The sequence below is a fragment of the Drosophila guanche genome, unplaced genomic scaffold (genome assembly GCF_900245975.1).
Source record: "Drosophila guanche unplaced genomic scaffold, DGUA_6, whole genome shotgun sequence".
In the NCBI taxonomy this organism is placed as follows: Eukaryota; Metazoa; Arthropoda; class Insecta; order Diptera; family Drosophilidae; genus Drosophila; species Drosophila guanche.
In genome coordinates this window covers 4912689-4930977 of record NW_022995753.1, presented here as the reverse complement: position 1 = coordinate 4930977, position 18289 = coordinate 4912689, and the positions used below count along the sequence as shown (strand labels likewise).

Sequence of the window (18289 nt, the reverse complement as noted above, 5' to 3'; positions counted from 1 at the left end):
AGTTTTCAAATTGTTTCAATACACATTACAAAATGGATGGCGAATATTCCGGGATGACCCCATGGTGTGTACTCACATCATTTCACTGATCGGATATAGCGGTCGCCGCATAACCAGAAATCGCGGCAGCTGATTGATGAACACCGTCCGCACCCATGGAGCCATTGTGTGGGTTTGGGGTGACCGAAAGTGAATATTCAGCACCAGGACTGTCACACAGATGCTGTGCGGAAGAAAGGGGTGCAAGTGAGAGTGGAATGAAGTGAAGTGGAACCTAAGTGAGTTGCTCTCTTAGTCTGGGTAATTAACTTTCGACGCCCATGTCTAATTAGGAGCTGGCCAAGGCGTTGCCCACGCACAAAGAATAAGGTGGAGCAGGAGCAGAAGCAAAAGCAGATGCTGCTGCTCGGGGAGTGCCTGCCTGTCTGCCAGCCTTAATTACATCATTTGAGGCAAGGTCCTGGGTCCTGTTGCGCCAGTGGCGATTCCATTGTTGGCCTTAGACCGGAGACTACTGAAGCTCCAAGTCGACTCGACTTTTGTTTACCATCAATTAGGCGGTCATCATTTGGTGGTGATGGTGCTGCTGCTGCTGCTGGTGGGGGGGGGGGGGGGGGGGGGCGTGGCAAATGACTGTAAATTGCGGCACCCATTTATGGGTAGGGCGAAACCAAACACAATCATCAGCAGCAGGACGGGGAAGACGGAGAGCTAAACCTCACCTCACCACCGAACAAAGTTTTATTTTTTCGCATTTCGCATTTCGCATTCATTTCGCTATCGGTAGGAAATCGTAAGAAGGAGAAGAAAACACTCACCTGAACGTATCCAGTATCATGGTGAAGAGCACAAACTTTCCCAGCAGCGGCACCACCAGCGATGTGGGCGGAATGATTTCCGCCAGCAGCAGGAAGAACACAGTGAGCGACAGCAGAATGGATATGCTTAATGAGACCTGTAACCAGGGAGGCAAGAGACAGACAGAGAGAGAAAGAGAGAGAGAGAGAGAATGGAAGTCAAACATGTTTCAGGGACAGGGACTAGCTCTAGAACTCTCTGTGTAAATTGAGCTGCATGTCGCGAGTGCGAAAATGTAAAGCGCCAAAGTTCCCGCAGCCCATAAAGAAGCGACAAAACGTAGAGGAAACTCACTCTATCTCTCTTTGCAGCTGATAAGAACGCTTCTCATATCTCATTTATAATGCATAAACATGAGTATGACTCAGTTTGCTCCTTAAGCTGATTTTAGTTTCGTTTGCATTTAATGTTAAGTATTGTTGATATTTCCTACAGCAGATCCGATCTCAGAGTGTAACATTGCACTGCTTTAAGCTGCGGGGGAGGGTGAGCATAAAGCAGTTTTCTTCTGTTAATTGAATGTTATTTACAGTCTCCCAAGCAAAGACACGAACCTTGCTGCCGAGAAGCTTCTTCTTCGACCCACCACATGGCCCACAAATGCAAAACTGGGAATTGAAAATTTAAATTGATTTCAAATGCTTGAGCGAACGGGGCGCCAAATGGAAATAAAAAATGAAGCCAAATGGGCGTAAAAGCGGTTTTTCGGGCCATTTCTTGCTGCCCAAAAACTGTCCACCAAATCATATGCATGAAGGAATGGCGCACAAGAAAAACCGCGACACACTTTTCAGTGCTCTCAATGGGGCGCAAAATGATTTCTGAGAGAGGCAGAGGCCTTGCCAGGCACTGGCACTGCACTGGAGATGTTCGATTTGATTTTTGCCAAGACAAAATTACTCTCGGATATTTGCTATAATTTGTAGCTGCCAAAGACAGTTCCAGGCAAAGCCAACGAGCTAAAGTCTTCAGGGGTTTTATTATTAAATGCAGCTGAAAGGGTATCCCACATGCCTACCCCGTTTCAGTTGCTTGTAATGAAGTGAGCTTTGCCTCTGTGTGTGTCTGAGTGTATGCAAAAAGTAATTAAATGTCGAAAATGAGACGCGCGATTTGAGTCTCTTGTGCGCTTGATTGGGGTGGTGGGGGATAATGTCGTGTCGTGTCGTGTCGGTGTGCGGCGGTGTGTTTGTCAGTCAGCCTGTCTCTGTTTGCTGCGGCATAAATTTTCGATGCTTAATGATTTTATGATAATTAGCCTTAGGTTCGGGGGCCAGGACCAGCGCTTGCAAAGCGATTAGTGGCGTTGCCTAATTAAGGCTACAAGTTGCAAACGAAAATCCTCTGCCATCTGGCCAGCTCTTTCACTCCACTCCACTCCACTCAACTCTTCTCTTCAGAGTGGGTGTCATACATGCATGTGAGCATGGGGAGATGGCCGTGTGATTGCTAGGGATTACAAGCCAACGGCACACACTGCTGCTTTTTGCAAGTTCTAAACCTAATGTCATAAGTCCAGCGAAAAAATGTCTAGAGGATTTACATGACATTTTTGTGTAATTGTTATTGCATACTTCAGTTTGTTTGTGGATTAATGGATCTTAAGAGCGAGCTCGTGTGGATCGTGAGAGAGAGAGAGAGAGCGAGCGCTAACAGAGCTGTGTACATTCTGTTACTCGGGCCTGTTAACAGCGCTGTGGCCACGTGCATTGCTGGCACAAGAGGGCAACAAAAACTCTAAAAAGATTATATAGATTTGGGGCGTTCGAGTAATTAAGGTGAGAGTAAACTCATTTCACGCTCCCATCGCTGTCATTATTTATGCAAATGCTTGAGGCAATTAAGGTGGCAAATGCATTTCGGTTACGATGTTTCAGTGTTTCGATTTCGGTGTTTCTGTTTCCGTTTCCGTTTCCGTTTCGACACGGTTCAGCTCACAACGGGGCTTTTAGGCCATCATCATCAGCATCATCGGTAAAACTTCTGAGTGGACAGTTTCAATCTTTACTTTGTCCGTCTGTCCGTTCACTCTTCTGCCCGCCCGCACATAAAACGTAATTGTTTTAACAATAAAAACACGATACAAATACACAAAAAGCAAGCCGGATCGCCACTGAAAAAGGGTCCCCATGTCCTCTGCCTCTGTTCAGTACGGCTACTTAGTCCCGGCCCAATCCGTGGCGACCCCTTCGCTTCCTGCCATCCCGCAATTCCGCAATCGGCAATTGCATGAATGAAGTGCGTTGTGGCGCATATGCATGTAAATTGGCAATTCCAATTCCAATTCCGATGCCATCGCAATGCAGAAAGCTCCAAACTGAAACTCGGAATTTTGCCGGACGCCGGACGCCGGATAGTGGACAACGGACAGCGGACGACTGGCGGAGTGTAGTATTCGAACCTCCATACGTGCCCAGAGAGTGTGCAGGAGTTATTGTAACTGGTGCCACTGGTCAGTGTGTCAGTGGAAGGAATTCGGCAAGTTTTCAGGAACTTCTGTTCTGTTCTGTCTGTCCGAGTGTCCGCCTGTTTGCCGCTGCCCGCTTTTAGGCGCAAATATTTGCGCATATGCATGTATCTGTGTACATGCCACCACCCCCAAAGGCCTTGCGGCCGGCAGTGTCTGGCCCATACCCTTTATGGCCACAGGGAACCCCCAACGCTGCCATGAAATGTGTCCACACGGCAAAATTGCCAATACAAAAACCAAAAAAAAATGCGAAAAGGGAAGTACGACAAAAATATTCAGCTAAAAATAATAATAACAGAAGAATTGGTTGTTATACCCGATAGCTATAGAGTATGTGGCTGGACATGTTCATGTTGTGTAGACAAATGTAACTCCCTTTCAGCAAGACCAAAAATTGATCAAAATTGTTTTGAACCCCGAACCGAACCGAACCGAACAGTTGGTGTTCTCCCATTAGCTGTTGAGCGAGTGCGCGGCCTTAACTCGATAATGCATGGCCATTTGCATAATGTCTACTGGGGATATGCCATCAAAGTGCTCAACGCTGTCAATATTTATAACATAAATTATGCTCCATGAGCGATGTCGATGTCGTCCAGAATCAGCATCGGCATCGGCATCATCGTATACTGTAGCCTCCGTACGTGTGTGTGTCTGTCCTTGTGGTGGTGTTCCACGTAATCCACAAACCGCTTGTGCACACAAATTATTATTATATTTCTGTTGTATTTTATTTATTTATTACATAAGTCTCTCCTTCGCCAGCATGTAAATGCTTATATTTATCACTTCAAAAAAAGAGAGCGCTCTCTCTCTCTCCGGCTATAGCCCAAGAGCGGTAAGAAGCAAGCGGGAGAGAGCTTTGGCTCGTCTCTTATGGGCTCGCTGCGTTCCTTAATATGTTTGGATACGCATTTAATTGCACATATTGTGTAATTTTATTTGCTCAAACTTAAATGAAGGCAAACTCCAACCATCCGAAAGCAAAAGCAAAAGCAGAAGCAACCAAAAAGTCAACACTGCAACATTAAAATCAAAATGAATAAAATGTTGAGTTGCATTTTCATATTCATTTTCATTTTTATTTGAGTGTGAAATTCTCCTTTTTTTTGCGTTTTAATTAAAAGCACATTTTGAACGGATTGGGCAGCGGGGACTGTGCAGTGGTGGTCCAAATGGAAAACGGACAATAAATTATGGCAATTGGTTTAACGAAAACGAAAGAAAAAAAAAACAGAAGCGTACGAGCTGGGCACGCAGATGTGCCTGGGCAAATAAAAATAGAGTGGAAACTGTCAAAGAGAGAGAGAGAGAGAGATGCGAGCGAGAGAGGGCTTGCAGTGGTCTCGGCCATTGAGTGGCCATAATAAAAAAATTGCAATATTTTACTGTCACATTTTTAGTGTGCCGTAAAACGTATGCAATGCAGCGGATGTCGACCTTTGATGTCATCATAAACAAGCGGCATAGACATGCAAGTGATCTTTGTTTACTTTCAGCTCAAGAAAACAAGTGCAGGAGGGTAGCTTTTGAGCAGCTAAGCGGTAAAGGTTTCCATGCCCATTCCCATGATTCCACAACTCACCTTCTCGCCACTGTCCGATGGCAGATAGAACACCAAAATGGTTAAAAAGCTGATGCCCATGCAGGGTATGATCAGGTTGACCGTGTAGAAAAGTGTCTTCCTGCGCATCGTAATGTTAAATGTGATGTCCAGATATGGCTCATCACAGCACGTATAGAACTTCTCATTGCTGCAGAGTATAAATACAGAGAGGAAGAGAAAAAGAGAGAGAGATGTATAGTAGAAGTAGAATTATTTATTTACAAGTTTGAGCACATACGAATGTATGGCACTCCCAATCCCATAAATCATCAGCCGCATAATAAATATTGTAAAATACTGACTAAATATTCACTCAATAGCAGTGTTGTAAAATATGTGCAAATATTTTACAATTATTGTTGTAAAACTGAAGCTAGAATTTGATCAAATGAATTGGCTAAAAGTCTGAGAGCCATTTGCTGGAATCAGTTTTGCAAATCATTCAAACGGGTTGGGTTTGCCCGCTTCGACCCACTCCTATTGCCTGACAAAATGCATAATTTAAAAGTTAATAATCTCTGACTGTGGCTGCTGCCGCGAGCAAAAGTTGAAACAAAAGTAAGCTCCAGGAGGCAAAAGGAAGCGATTTTTTTTTGTTGCTGTATTTGTAAATTGAGTCAAGCGAAGTTTTATTTTCTTACAGTTGTTCGTTGTCGTTGTCGTTGTCGCACTCCAGAAAAAAACCCTCTTAAAACAGGATCTGGCGAGCAGCACAACGACAAAATATACAAAATAAAAATATAAAGGGGTAGAGTGGAGTGGAGAGGCGGAGGCCTGCTGCCACGGGTTGTTGTATATGTTTGGAGCCATCAATAATTCCGAGTGGCTTGCGGCTTCATTTTGAATACGAAAATATTGTAAATAAATAATAAAGAAGCAAGGAAAATGTGCAAAAGAAAGCGGCAAAGGCGTCCACAAAGGCACAAGGGGGTACAAGGACAACGGACAGCGGACAACGGACAACGGACGACCGACAACCGACAAGGATGTGGCCGGCAGGCAACTAACTGTTTGTGGCAGTTGACTTTGCCTCCAAATAGAAATGAAGTATGTGGCAATAGGCACACAAAATATGGAGGATGGAGAGCCAAAGGGGTGCACGGGGTCGGGGTGTTGGGTTTATTTTTTGCTGGCTGTGGGGCATGTGGAATCCGGGATTGAAGGCCAACATCTTGTGGGTTAGTTCTGATGGCTGCAGCAATAAAATATAATTTGCCAAGGCGATTCCGAAATGCCAGTCACTCAAAAGCGAATTGGGAAAGAGAGAGAGAGAGAGAGAGAGACAGAAGAGGACATCCCGAATCTAGAATCTATCAGGAATAAATTTCTTAGGAAAACCAAACGAAACACGAATCGAATTTCCCAGCCGTAAACTCTCAATAAAAAATATTAATTTAATTATAGAAAAGATAAGAGGCAATTGGGAGTGCTAACACAAAGTACACTTGAAAAATGTAACTGACATATGTATACATACATAGTACATAGTACATAGTACATAGTACATATGTACTCGCTTATCCCTGAGCTATTTCAACTCCACCACTCCTGCAGCCAGCAAAATGTAATATGGGATACAGATTAAGTGTGCTAAAGTGAGCTTTGGTCAACATGCCAGGAGTGTCCACGCGGTCTTCTCTTAGCTTATGCCCCTCCACACACCAACACACACACACACACGGACACACGAAAAGGACTTGAAGGAGCCCTAAGACAGCATTAGGACAGGAAGGAGGTTCGCTGTGGGCACTGCTGTACGTGCAAAGGTCTCTGTGTAATAAGCTCGGTGACGGCTTGGTTAGTTGGTTAGCAACAAAAGCGAGAGGCAGCAGCCAAAAACATACAATAAATCATAAAATAGGCAGCAGCCGCAGAAAAAAGAAACAAAATAAAGCACGCACACATTGGATTGGAATGGAGTGGAATGGAAATGACTAAATGGACACGCGTAGTCCACACCCACAACGCTGCGTGTGTCTGGGCACGGCGCCGAGAGATGGCGCCACGTAGAACGTACCAAAAAGAAGAGAGAGAGGGAGAAATAGAGAAATAGAGAAATAAGAAAGGCAACAAAAGTACCAGTCGGGACCAAACAAAACTTCAGTTTGATGTGACTTGAAGGCACTTTCTAGACGTAGAATGTTGTGGCAACAATTCATCAATGCGCTGAGCCACACGCGGCGTGTGCGGCAATAAACGAGCCAAAAAAAAACCCTCCCCAAAAGAGAGAAAGTAAAACGAGAATGCTTAAAGCCAAAATAGGTTGAAAGGGAAAGCCTGCCCCTGCCCCTGCCCCTGCCCCTGCCCCTGGCCTGTCCTGCGGTGTGTGTGTTTTAGAAATGATTTTTACCCAAAAAGAACTGAATTTAAATCAAATTCTATTTAGATTTCTGCTATTTTTGTTGGGTGGGTCAAACAAAACAAAAATTAAGTGAAATTCCACAGAAATTGACTGAGTGAGGGGGCGAGGAGATGGGAAAGTGACACATAGCTGGGCGCTGGGTGGAGACACACTAAACTGACCAAAAATGCTCAACCCCCCGGAGGGATCCACGCGAGCAACTGAAGCCCCTGATGATTGCTATTTGCTGTTTGCTGCTGGAGTCGAAAGAGCAAACGCATAAATACAGAATGATTGGCAACATAAAAAAAAGGGAATGAGAAAGAGCAAGATAAAGAGAAAGCAAAGTTCGCCCATTTCCACGTACTCCCCAGTGGCGCTGGGGGAGTGGCCAAAGGTCGCTCCATGCTTGATTGATTTCAACAACTTTTGCCCCCCCCCCCCGATAGGTTCTCAAAATCCGTGCATGAGAAAAAATCGAAAGAAATCAAAGTAAGTAATAGAATTTTAATAACTAACATAAACACGCTTCGTTGCATGACTTGAAGAAAAGAGCAGAGAAGAGCAGAGAAGAGAAGCGAAAAAAAAGCAGAGCAAAGAAAAGAGAGCAGCGAGAAGAGAGCGCAGAGCGGGCGGAGCGGGCAGAGCTGGCAGAGAAGAAGCGAAGATGAAGCGAAGGAAATTAGTCTCCAAGGACGGGCACAGAGTGTGGCAATTGAGGTGTGACCGCAAAAGGCAGGAACAGGGCCAGGGCAGGGGCAGGGCTGGTGGGACTTGGGACTTGGGATTCTCTCTGTGGAAAGTTTGCTAATTATGATTTTAATCGATCTGTTGGGGGTGGCTAATAAAAATATGGCATGCGGCGGAAGCTGGAGCTGGGGGCAGCCACAAACTCGACCAAAAATTGTGCCTGGTAATCAAGCAATCAAGCTGCAGTAAAAAATGGAAATGCTGCGGAGCAGCAGCAGCAGCTGGAAGATGGAAAATGGAAGAGATGGAATTTTGTATGTGCCTGGCGTGTTGATGCTCGGATGCTGTCCGACGCATTGGGGCAATTAGACGTAATACAGCCCCCCAGGGATGAGCTGTGGAATATGACAATAAAAGAGGCGAGGCAGCCGCCAATAAGCAGATAAAACAGATGATGATGAAGTCAAAACACACACAGAGAGAGAGAGAGAGAGAGAGAGAGAGAAGGGAAACCATGAAAACGAAAAGCTTAAAGATTATCGAGTGGAAAATAATGCAAAGAAGAGAAGCAGAGAGAGCAGAGAGCACAGCGGGTGGGGGAGAGCAGAGAAATTGCATTCCCCACAGCGAAAAGTTTGCAAGCAATTTAAGTGCAGTCCATCGACGAACTAACGAGAATGGAATGGAATGGAATGGGAATACTTTAAATTATGAGCTTAGTTCAGCTAAAGAAAACAAAAGCGAACATCTACTACGTAAAGCAAGTCAAAGTTGCATAAAGTTGTTTAAGCAGAGAAATTCTAACTGGAGCAGCGGGCGGCAGCGTGCGAAACGATCGAGGGCAGCGCAGTCGGCAGAGACGCGCAGCGTAAAAGCTTTCGCGAACACAGAGCTGCAGCCGCAGCGAACCGGCAGCGGAACAACTTCGTATTGGCCGCAGCGGCAGAGAAGCAAGAAACGGTTTTTGGACTTCGTGCCCGTTGTCTGTACATTTGGCTACCTGCGTGCCGAACCCTGATCTAGCGCAAAGAGCAGGCACAGTGGAGTGTCAGAGTGTCATAAATCCTAAACTTTAAGCAAAATCTCTGCTGCACAAAGTACAAGTACAAAACTATAAACCATAAAAGCCACACTTTGATTTTGTTATTAACATAAAGTCCGAGAAGTTATAAACATAAAATAAATGGTAGTAGGCCCCGTGGCAGTGCTTTCATTTGATGGCCGGCTGATTACAGACTTTTTGATTTCTTTGTTGCTCTCCATTGGCAGCTTTACAGCTCTTGCTCTCTGTCTCTGTCTCTGTCTCTGTCTTGCTCTCCCGCTTGCTTGGTCTTGTTCGCTCTCTTTTGCTCTCCCGCTTGCTGTGTCTTGTTCGCTCTCTCTCCCCCTATGGCTGGTTGTCAATCAATGCCTGATTGTCTACCTGCTCCTTACCTGCCCCCCCGCCTGCACGTGCTGTGGCCTGCCACGCCTCTCATTCTGAGAGGCTCTGCCCTCCTAGACTGCCACGCCATTCAGTTAATTTAACTGTCGATGCGCATTAAAACGGAATCTTGTTGGAGGCTGTACACAAGCTGCAGAAGCTGTGGGTGAAGGCGGGGCTGGGGAGCGATGAAGAGGTTGGGGTTGAGGTTGGGGTTGGGGTTGGGGTTGAGGTTGGAGGCTTCATGGGAAAATTGCTCTACGTGCTGTGAATTGTGTTGCAGCATTTTAGGAGCACAGCACCAAGAGCCTGCAGACAATAAAAGCTGTCAAGGGAGTAAGTCAAGAGGGGACAGGAGGATAAGCAGCAGGAGGAGAAAGTGGACGTGGAGTGGGAGTGGTAGCGGGTTTAGTGGCGCGCCCAATGCCAGAGGCCGCTTTTGTGGGTGTGTCACGCACTTGTGGCATAATTTACTGCGAATACGATGCCAAATAAACCTTCGCACACACACACACACACACTCCACACTCCACTCCCCACCCACTTATACCCACGTAACTGGCGCTGTCAACTTTTTAATTCCCGTCAATGACTTGAGCCTCGTTTCCAGTACTCATCATTCTTACATCTCACATATAATATTTTGCTGTTGTTGTTGTTGCTTGTCGCCCAATGTATTTCTGCGTCGTCAGTGCCACTTGTCACGTCTCCGCTTGGAGGGGACTGTCAGGACTGGTCGCCTGCTTAAGGTTGTCAGTCAAAGGACAACTGAATTAGGTGCGAGTTTGCCTTTGATAGGCATTGACACGATTGTTGGGAACACTAACTACATGCATGCATACATATGTATGTAAACTGCATGTAGCATGCATGTAGCATACATTTTACATACATTTTGGTCAAATTAGACTCTAGATATCCATATCCTAGATATGTGGTCTCCTCTGTGGCTGGAAACAGTCCTAGAGCTGAGAGTTGATTTATTTGCCATTTCTTGGCTTCACGCGAAACTTCAGCATAGTTCAAGGCAAAACTTGCTACATTTCCTTTTATTTGCCAGTCTGCTCTATGCTCTCTCTCTCTCTCTCTAGGACTCAGGTGAGCAGCTTATGGCTTTTCTGCTTCTGTTTCTGTTTTTGTTGTCGCTTGTCCTTCATATTGTCGTGTGGAAGGGGCTGCACATAAATAACACTTTCATGACTTTCACGGGCAATCTTCGCTGCCCTTACCAGGGGCACACACACACACACACACACTATACACACACACACTATACACACGCGTGTATAAAATAAAAATAAAAATGGCATTGGAGACGCAAGTCGCGACTTGTTTGTGGCTGCCACGCGTGCCAATGGCGACAACAAAAAGCAGCAAAAGCAGCAACGAGAAACCCAAGGAATCCTGGCGCTACCTTGACTTGGTCAACGATTTTCTGCTTCCTCTGAGCAATGTTTGTAATAAAACAGCAAACACCAGGAAAAAGGAAAGCGATGGAAAAGAAACCCCGAAGCAAATCCACAACATCAGTGGCAGAACACAAAGCAAAAGGGAGTCCTGTCAATGGCAGCGCCTAATCGTGTGTAGAAAATTCATGAACAAATTAAAGAGCATTTCCCTTTAGCACATCGATTCAGCAATAAACCTACAAAATCTATGATTGATATTTTCTTATGGGGCAACTTTAAAACAATAAAACTTTTGTATTTTGGCCAAAGATTTGTACTTCACGTGGAAAGTATTTGGGAAATAATCTCAAGAGTTGTGTTTAAAAGTTTATAGAAAATGTTTTGAGCATCTTCTCTGTGCCATCTCCATTGTCATCAACTAATTAATTAGTCTTCGCTGTCTATCCTAAATCATCTTCTCTGCTCTTCTCTCATCTCCTCTTGTCTCTCACATATTCTCTCGCGTCTTTTGAGGCCCATTCAAATATCCTTAGAAGCCGGCAAAAGTTTCTCTTTCTGTTCTTGTGTTGCCTTTTGTTTTGTTTTTATTTTTTGTGTAGCTAAGGACATTAAATACGAGACCCTTTTGGGGTGTCCTGCCCCCTACCCGCTCTGATGTGTGCACACAAGCGTAGGTTCTGCTCCCTCCTCACCCCCCAGTTCTGTTGGGGTTTGGAAATTAAAGAAGAGTCCCTGGGGGAGTCCCTCCCAGCCTGTTACTTTCACTTGAAGAACGAAAGTCACACACATATTTGTATGTACAGTGAATAGACTAATACATGAGCAGACACACACACACACACACACACACACACACACCTATGGCTGACCGGTCAGCAGAAAAGATGCAAAAGCAGCAACAGCCCCCAGCAGCATCAGCCACTTCCGCTTCCGCTGCTATGTATGAATTGATGTATGTAAATATGTATTTATGTATTTACATCTATGTATGTAGAATTTATTTTTGGCAGCCTTTTCCTTGGCTCAAAGTTTTTTAATTTAAAACTTTAACACTAAGGAAAACAAAAAAAAACAGCAAACGAGAGAGAGAGAGAGAGAGATGTGTATGGTAGATATGTATTTTACATGTAAATATGTATGTAAAATGTAAACACATATTTTGGCGACACCCACACACTCCGCCAGCTGATCATCATTATCCGCAGTCTCTCTCTCTCTCTCGCTCTGTCTGTGCATCCTTGACCTGTGTGTGTGTGTGTGTGTGTGTGTGTGTGTGTGTGTGTACGAAATGACATCCTGCTAGATGTGTGCTTGTGTTTGGTGACAGCGTCCAAGGCGCCTCCAAATAGAAACTTTGCCAAAGGAGTTTCTGCCAAAAGTACTTTTCGATGCATCCCCGGACGGGTGCTGCCACAGGGGGTTGGGGGGGAGGGTGGGTTAGGTGTCTTTGTTCAACTTACCGCACTGCAGGAACTTCCAGTATATCCCACTCGACGGATGTATAGAACTCGGATAGATCCACGCCCACTTCAACAACGTTGGTGCCATTCAGTTCATCGATGTGACGCAGATCCACCTGTAAGTGCGAAAGAGAGAGAGTGAGTGAGATAAGAGATAAGAGAATAAGTCCAGACTAGGATTCAACTTTAAAGCAAACATCTTAAGCTTCCACTCATTTCTCTCAGTGTCGATTGCCAGTGATTAGACAATTACTGCGCTACTCCGAACTGGGAACTTAATTGGACGGCAGACTCAGTACCTGGATCCTGTCGCTCTGGATCTGTGCTGTGCTGTGCTGTGCTGTGCTGTCGGGCCCTGCCGCTCTCCTGCCGATTCCGATTTGACTGTCAACGTCAGATGCACGAATACCCAAACGAAACTCGCACCGAATTTACCTTCCAACGAAACATTTTTGGAAAAAAGCAAAAGAGAAAGATGGCAATGGCACAGCAGGAGGAGGAGCAGGAGGAGCAGGCACCATCGATACCAAAAAATGGACAAACATACCCAAGGCCTGCACTTCGATTTCAGCTCAGTTCAGCTTGGTTCAGTTTCAGTTTTGCTTAGTTCGGCACGAATGCAGCTGACAGGACATGGACAGGCGACAAGACACTACTGCAATTGGCATGCCACAAAAGGATAGCAGAGCACTGAAGACAGGAGACTAGAGCCAGAAGCCAGAAGCCAGAAGCCAGAAGCCAGGAGTCCATACAACTGAGAACCTGCAAGAGCTGGGCGCTGGCATCTGCTGCTGACTGCCAGCTGGGGGCCAACATTCGTCTGGCTGAGAGTATCGAATTTTGGTTGCGCTAGCCAGCTTGAAGTACACCCATGATTAACCCTAAAACTACTCCCAACTTTGGGCTAAATTGTGGCCTAATAATAGACTCCAAGTTGCCTCTTTCCACGCGTTGCATTTCACCTTTTGGCTCACTTTTGCATGCACATTTTTAATTCTTTCCTTTCTGCAAGTGAATTGTTCAATTTTGCCAGAGCATTTTGTCTGCCAATTTACGCCTCGACGATTTTCGATGGCCAAGGAGCAGACACCTGGCAGCATCCAGCCATCCAGCCAGCCAGCCAGACAGCTCAGGCAACGAGCATTGTTGGAAAAGCGTGAAATTTGAAAAGTGACGCTAATACGATTTCTTTCACCCACCGTGCGGTGCGGTCCCTCGCTCTCTCTGCACCTCTTTGCAGCTCTTCGCTTGTGCACCTTCCCTTGAAGCATGTTGGAACATTTTGTGTGTGCAAAATCAAGTGTGAAAATTGAGCCTATGAACTCGTGCCTCTTGCCTCTTGGCTCTTGGTTCTTGGCTCTTTGTGCGCGTCTTACCCGTCACTCCCCATATATCGCTGCTGCTGACTTTTGGATCATTGACACGAAATTAGGAAATCAATGTCGGCTGAACATCAATGAATCAGACAGAGCCAGCACGACGGAAGAGACAAGCCAAAAATCTCATAACAAGATGGGGCAAAAATAATCAGAGAGCGGAAGAGGCAAAGGATGTGGGCTGTGGGTTGTGCCAGGTGCTCGGTGCTCGGTGCTCGCCGATTGCTGCAACTGGAAGCTGCAACTGAAGCTGCTCAGGCGGAAATTGTGATTTTAAGTGGTTGCGGAAATTTCACTACAAGGATGCCTGCGACGATCTAATGAAATATTTCCGTTTTGTTGTGCAAAATAGTAGTCAGAGGAGGAGGAGCAGTCCTCTGGAGAGTTTATAAATAATTTGTTTGGTGTAAAAAGCTGCTGGCCTCGCCTTCATTTTCTCAGTGTTGTCACACTCTTGTGCATACGAGCCACCACCTGCCTCTCCCTCTCCCTCTCCCTCTCTGACTTTGACTTTGACTTTTTGCTCAAAAATGAGTCAACAAGTGGACAAGCTCAAGCTCATCTGTCCCCTGTCCTGCCAATTAAAGATGTCCTTGCGTGTTGCTCAAAAGTCAGGCAATAATTGAACAATGCCGAAGCCATGCTGTACTTCGTGCTGCCAATCAATTTGAGACTGAGTGTGGCTTTAGCTCAGATTAACGATTTCCACGCCTGCCTGTGGCCATTTGTGCGTCAAGCAAATGCAAATTTCAAACTCACAGCAAGCCGCACAAGTTGCTGACTCCTGACTGCCTTTTGCATTGGATACTTCCTCTCAATGAGGGGATATTTGGATATTTCGATGCCCTCAGGACTGGCCCTTGTACAGCAATTAAATTGTTAAGTGAGAACCAAGCCAGACCCCAGGGGTAGCTAATTACTGTCTTACAAAGGTGTGAAGCAGTAGGAAACACAAGGCAGGGAAACCCCAACAAAAAGGCTTACGAAATTACTCAAATTTCTCTGGAATTTCCTTCAAAGTTGGTGCCTCAAATGGAAGCCATAGATAAGCAACCAGAGCCAAGTATCTGCATGTGGTTAACCCCTTTCACCCGTTCGTTCTATTTCTTTTTGTGGGCTTTTGCTGAGAGAGAATCGTCTTTAAATCTCCACTAATGCTACTTCATTATTGGCTGCCCTTAGCTGTGTGGGGGTGGCCCGCGTTAAGCCTCGCCGGACCGCAGCAAGCAGTGGCTCCGGTTCTCCGGTATCCATGCCCATACCCGGGTTGCAGTCTGTGGCGAATGCCAGTTGCAGAAACTTTACGAGGCCTCTCGCAACTGCTTGGTTGTCGCTTTGTCGCCGACATTTGGCCGGGCAGGTGTCAGGCGGCCTTATTGTCCTGTGTCGCTCGCTGTCCTCTGTCCTCAATCCTCCTGTATCCTGTAGCCTGTAGCCTGTAGCCTGTATCCTGTATTGGGTGTTCCTACTGCTGTTTGCTCTTTTGCCAAACCACTAGAGACATTTTTATGAAGCTTCCTGGGCGCTTGGGGTCTTCTGCTAACCAAATCTTTCGCCTTCTCTCTCGCTCGAATCTGCATCTGGCTCTCTCTCTCTCTCTCTCTCTCTCTGTGTGTGTTTCGGTGTATGCTGTGTGGTCATAAAACGTGAGAAATTCTATGGCAGGGAACCCGAAAGGAATTATGAGCGCATTTCGGTTTATGACCACTAAACCAGGCTCAGACCTGGCCACCAGCCTAGGTGGAGCAATTTGTAAATGTGTAAATGAGACAGCGGGAGATAAACATTTCTAGGCTGCTGTTGTAACCAAGGCTGTCTGTCCTTTGTGCTCTGCTTAACGACAACCCTGTGGTACACTCTACATACATACGACATACATTTGCACTGCTTTGCCGTGTAGTTGGTTATTTTACTTGAATATTGGCAACAAATTTATAAACCAATTACCCCCAAAGGCCTAACCACAAATGGCCCTGCCAACTGATTTAAAGACTTTTACAATTGTATTTCCAATTTACATATGCATATACATAGATGACCATTCGATTTTCTGATATATTTTATGCAAGTAAGTAATGAAATGATTCGTTTTACTCCTCCTGGACTGTAAGCCACTTACAGATCTACATCGAGGAGCTTGGGGAATAACACTCACCTGAAAACCGTCGTAGGTCCAGCTGCCAAACTTCATGACGCAGGTTTGCTCATCGAACGGAAAGTACTCAACATCAATCTCGCAGGAGCTCTTGTAAATGGCTGGCGGACGCCACTCCACACGTCCCGTGTAGTTTAGAGTGGCTTTGGTGGCCAGCGTCACCTCGAAATTGCCGTCGGCGCTGTAAAGCAGTGCAGAGTAGAGCAGAGCACAAAGCGGAAAGCGGAAAGCGTAAAGCGTAAAGGAGAGAGAAGAATGAACCCAAACGAGCAGTAGATGTATTCAATTAGTGTGTGTGTGTGTGTGTGTGTGTGTTTGTGTGTGTGTTTGTGTGTGGTGGAGCTGACAGTTGCCCTGCGGGAACGAGCACTCACTTGTTGTAGAGCACTATGTCCGGTCGCCAGATGTGATCGGAGGGTACGTGCAGCATTTCGACGCCGCCGTACTCCTTTGGCTCCCATTTGAGTTTGTAATCGTACCAGGACTGCTCCACCCACAGATTGGTGGTCATGATTTGGTTCTTCAGATTGACATCAATCAGTTGCGACAGCTTCAGCTTGATGCGTACGGTGAGAGCGTCCGTTACATTTACCACCGGCCGGACAAGTTTGTTGTAATTGCTCAGCAAATCGTCGTACAATCGTTTGGCATCCGGATTCGCTGTGCTGCCTGTCAAAAATGTTCAATAAAAAAAAAACACAACAAGAGAGAATACATATTAGCAATGCTGGGTATTGGTCATAAATGCATAATCGATTAATTTCCTAGTGGCTAAATTGGGTATAAAGCCAGCGGGCAATGAAGCTTTTTCTACCTGCAGAGCCCGCGGGTCTGAATTGCCCGTGTGCAAGCGAGAGAAAGCGATCGAAAGAGAGCTTTGGCGCGCGTAGCAGCAGCGCGCTGAGCTGAGCACGAGCTTTAGTTGGAGAGCGCAAGAAAAGTGCACGAACGAAGAAGAGAGACGAAAGAACGGCCGAGAGAGAGAGACTTGTGCACCGATCGTTGCTCCTCTCTCTCTCTCTCGCTGTTATTTGTTCTGTTAGTTGCTCTGTTAACAGCACGGACTCTGTTGCGGCTTTTAATTTCATTAGCAATATTCAATGGTTCAATGGTTAAGGCGCCCCCCTGCCGCCCACGACAACATTGTGTGGGTATTTGTACATATATATTCGCACATTATGGTCATTGTTCGGTATCGTCTCATCTCCCCGAAACCGCCAAAGTCAATTAATGTGCGGCACATTAAATTAATGATATACGCTGATAGCGGATAAACATGCAGAATATGCTTGACCAGGCCGTGCCGTGCCGTGCCGTGCCGTTCCGTGCCACGCCCTCCATCCATCCAACCATTCATTCATCCACTCGGACATCGCCCACCACAACCACCCCTGCCCTCCCACGCCATTAACATTGTCTGGCTAATCTGACTGTCGAATGGGTCGCTCTGCTAATTAGCTTTTCGCTTTTGCTTTTGGAGGGGGGGGGGGGGAATGCTGTTGGGGATCTTTTGGCTTTCACTTTCGCTGCGGTTGCCAAAACAGAAAAAAGGAAAAAGGAAAAAGGAAAGAAGAAAGATGGGAAATCTTTTAATTGATTTATTTTCCTCCTGTCTGGGCATAATTTGTATTGCTCTCTGTGGGGTTGCTCTTTCCTTTATTCTCCTTCCATCTCGTAACTATTTTAATGCGCTTAGGACTGAAGCGACAAGCATTTTTATTGCTCGCTTCGCATCCTTTGGTATTGGATCGGATCGACTGTGGGCCACATCAGCCATCCGGTTTCTATGTAATAATGATAAGCTGATTAGCGCAAGCTTCGCATAATGACATTGGCGACATTTTACAGCTGCCTCAGTGATGATGATGATGATGATGATGATGATGATGATGATGTCGCTCCCCCACACTCATCCGCAGACCTGCTCGCTCGGCCCTCCTGCTGCTGAAAACCCTCGGCTCCCCCAGGGAGGATGCCAATCAAGCTGGCTTCTGGCTCTTACCGTTCCGCTTTGCATGCCAACCCGTAGAGCCGGAAAGCTAGCTGAGAGAGAGAGAGGCAGAAGCAGAAGCAGAAGCAGCGGCAGAGGCAGAGACAGCAGCAGCGGCAGAGACAGCAGCAGCGGCAGAGACAGCAGCAGCGGCAGAGACAGCAGCAGAGGAGTAAGAGAGCGGGAGAGCGGGAGAGTAGCAGCAACAATAGAGCGAACGCTTGACTGAGCTTTTGTCCCCACTCTCTCTCTCTCTCTCTCTCACACTGTCCCCGTCGCTATAGTCTTTTTGCCCAATGCTCTTTGGTGTTGCTGTCGCTGGCATTGACGGCGCATTAACTCATTTCCTGCATCATTAAGGGGCACCTGCAATTTTCGCACATTTACGCCACAGACGTGTCCAGGATATAAGCGACCCCCCCCCCCCCCCCCCCCCCCCCCCCCCCACCACTCACCCTGCCGACGCCAGCAGCCCCACCACCCCAACAGGCACCGCACACTCGAAGTCACC

General features: G+C 46.3%; 1 protein-coding gene across 2 annotated transcripts in view; it reads right to left on the bottom strand.

Moving 5' to 3' along the window:
• LOC117588458 (acetylcholine receptor subunit alpha-like) overlaps positions 1 to 18289 on the bottom strand; it is a 36965-nt gene that overhangs the window by 3255 nt on the left and 15421 nt on the right. For both annotated transcript variants that reach the window (XM_034279744.1, XM_034279746.1), the window contains exons 2-7: positions 16163 to 16457; positions 15789 to 15969; positions 12258 to 12373; positions 4914 to 5082; positions 819 to 955; positions 77 to 223 (exon numbers count right to left, since the gene is read on the bottom strand). In XM_034279744.1, coding sequence (XP_034135635.1) covers positions 77 to 223; positions 819 to 955; positions 4914 to 5082; positions 12258 to 12373; positions 15789 to 15969; positions 16163 to 16457 — 1045 coding nt within the window. The remainder of the gene's footprint in view (positions 1 to 76; positions 224 to 818; positions 956 to 4913; positions 5083 to 12257; positions 12374 to 15788; positions 15970 to 16162; positions 16458 to 18289) is intronic.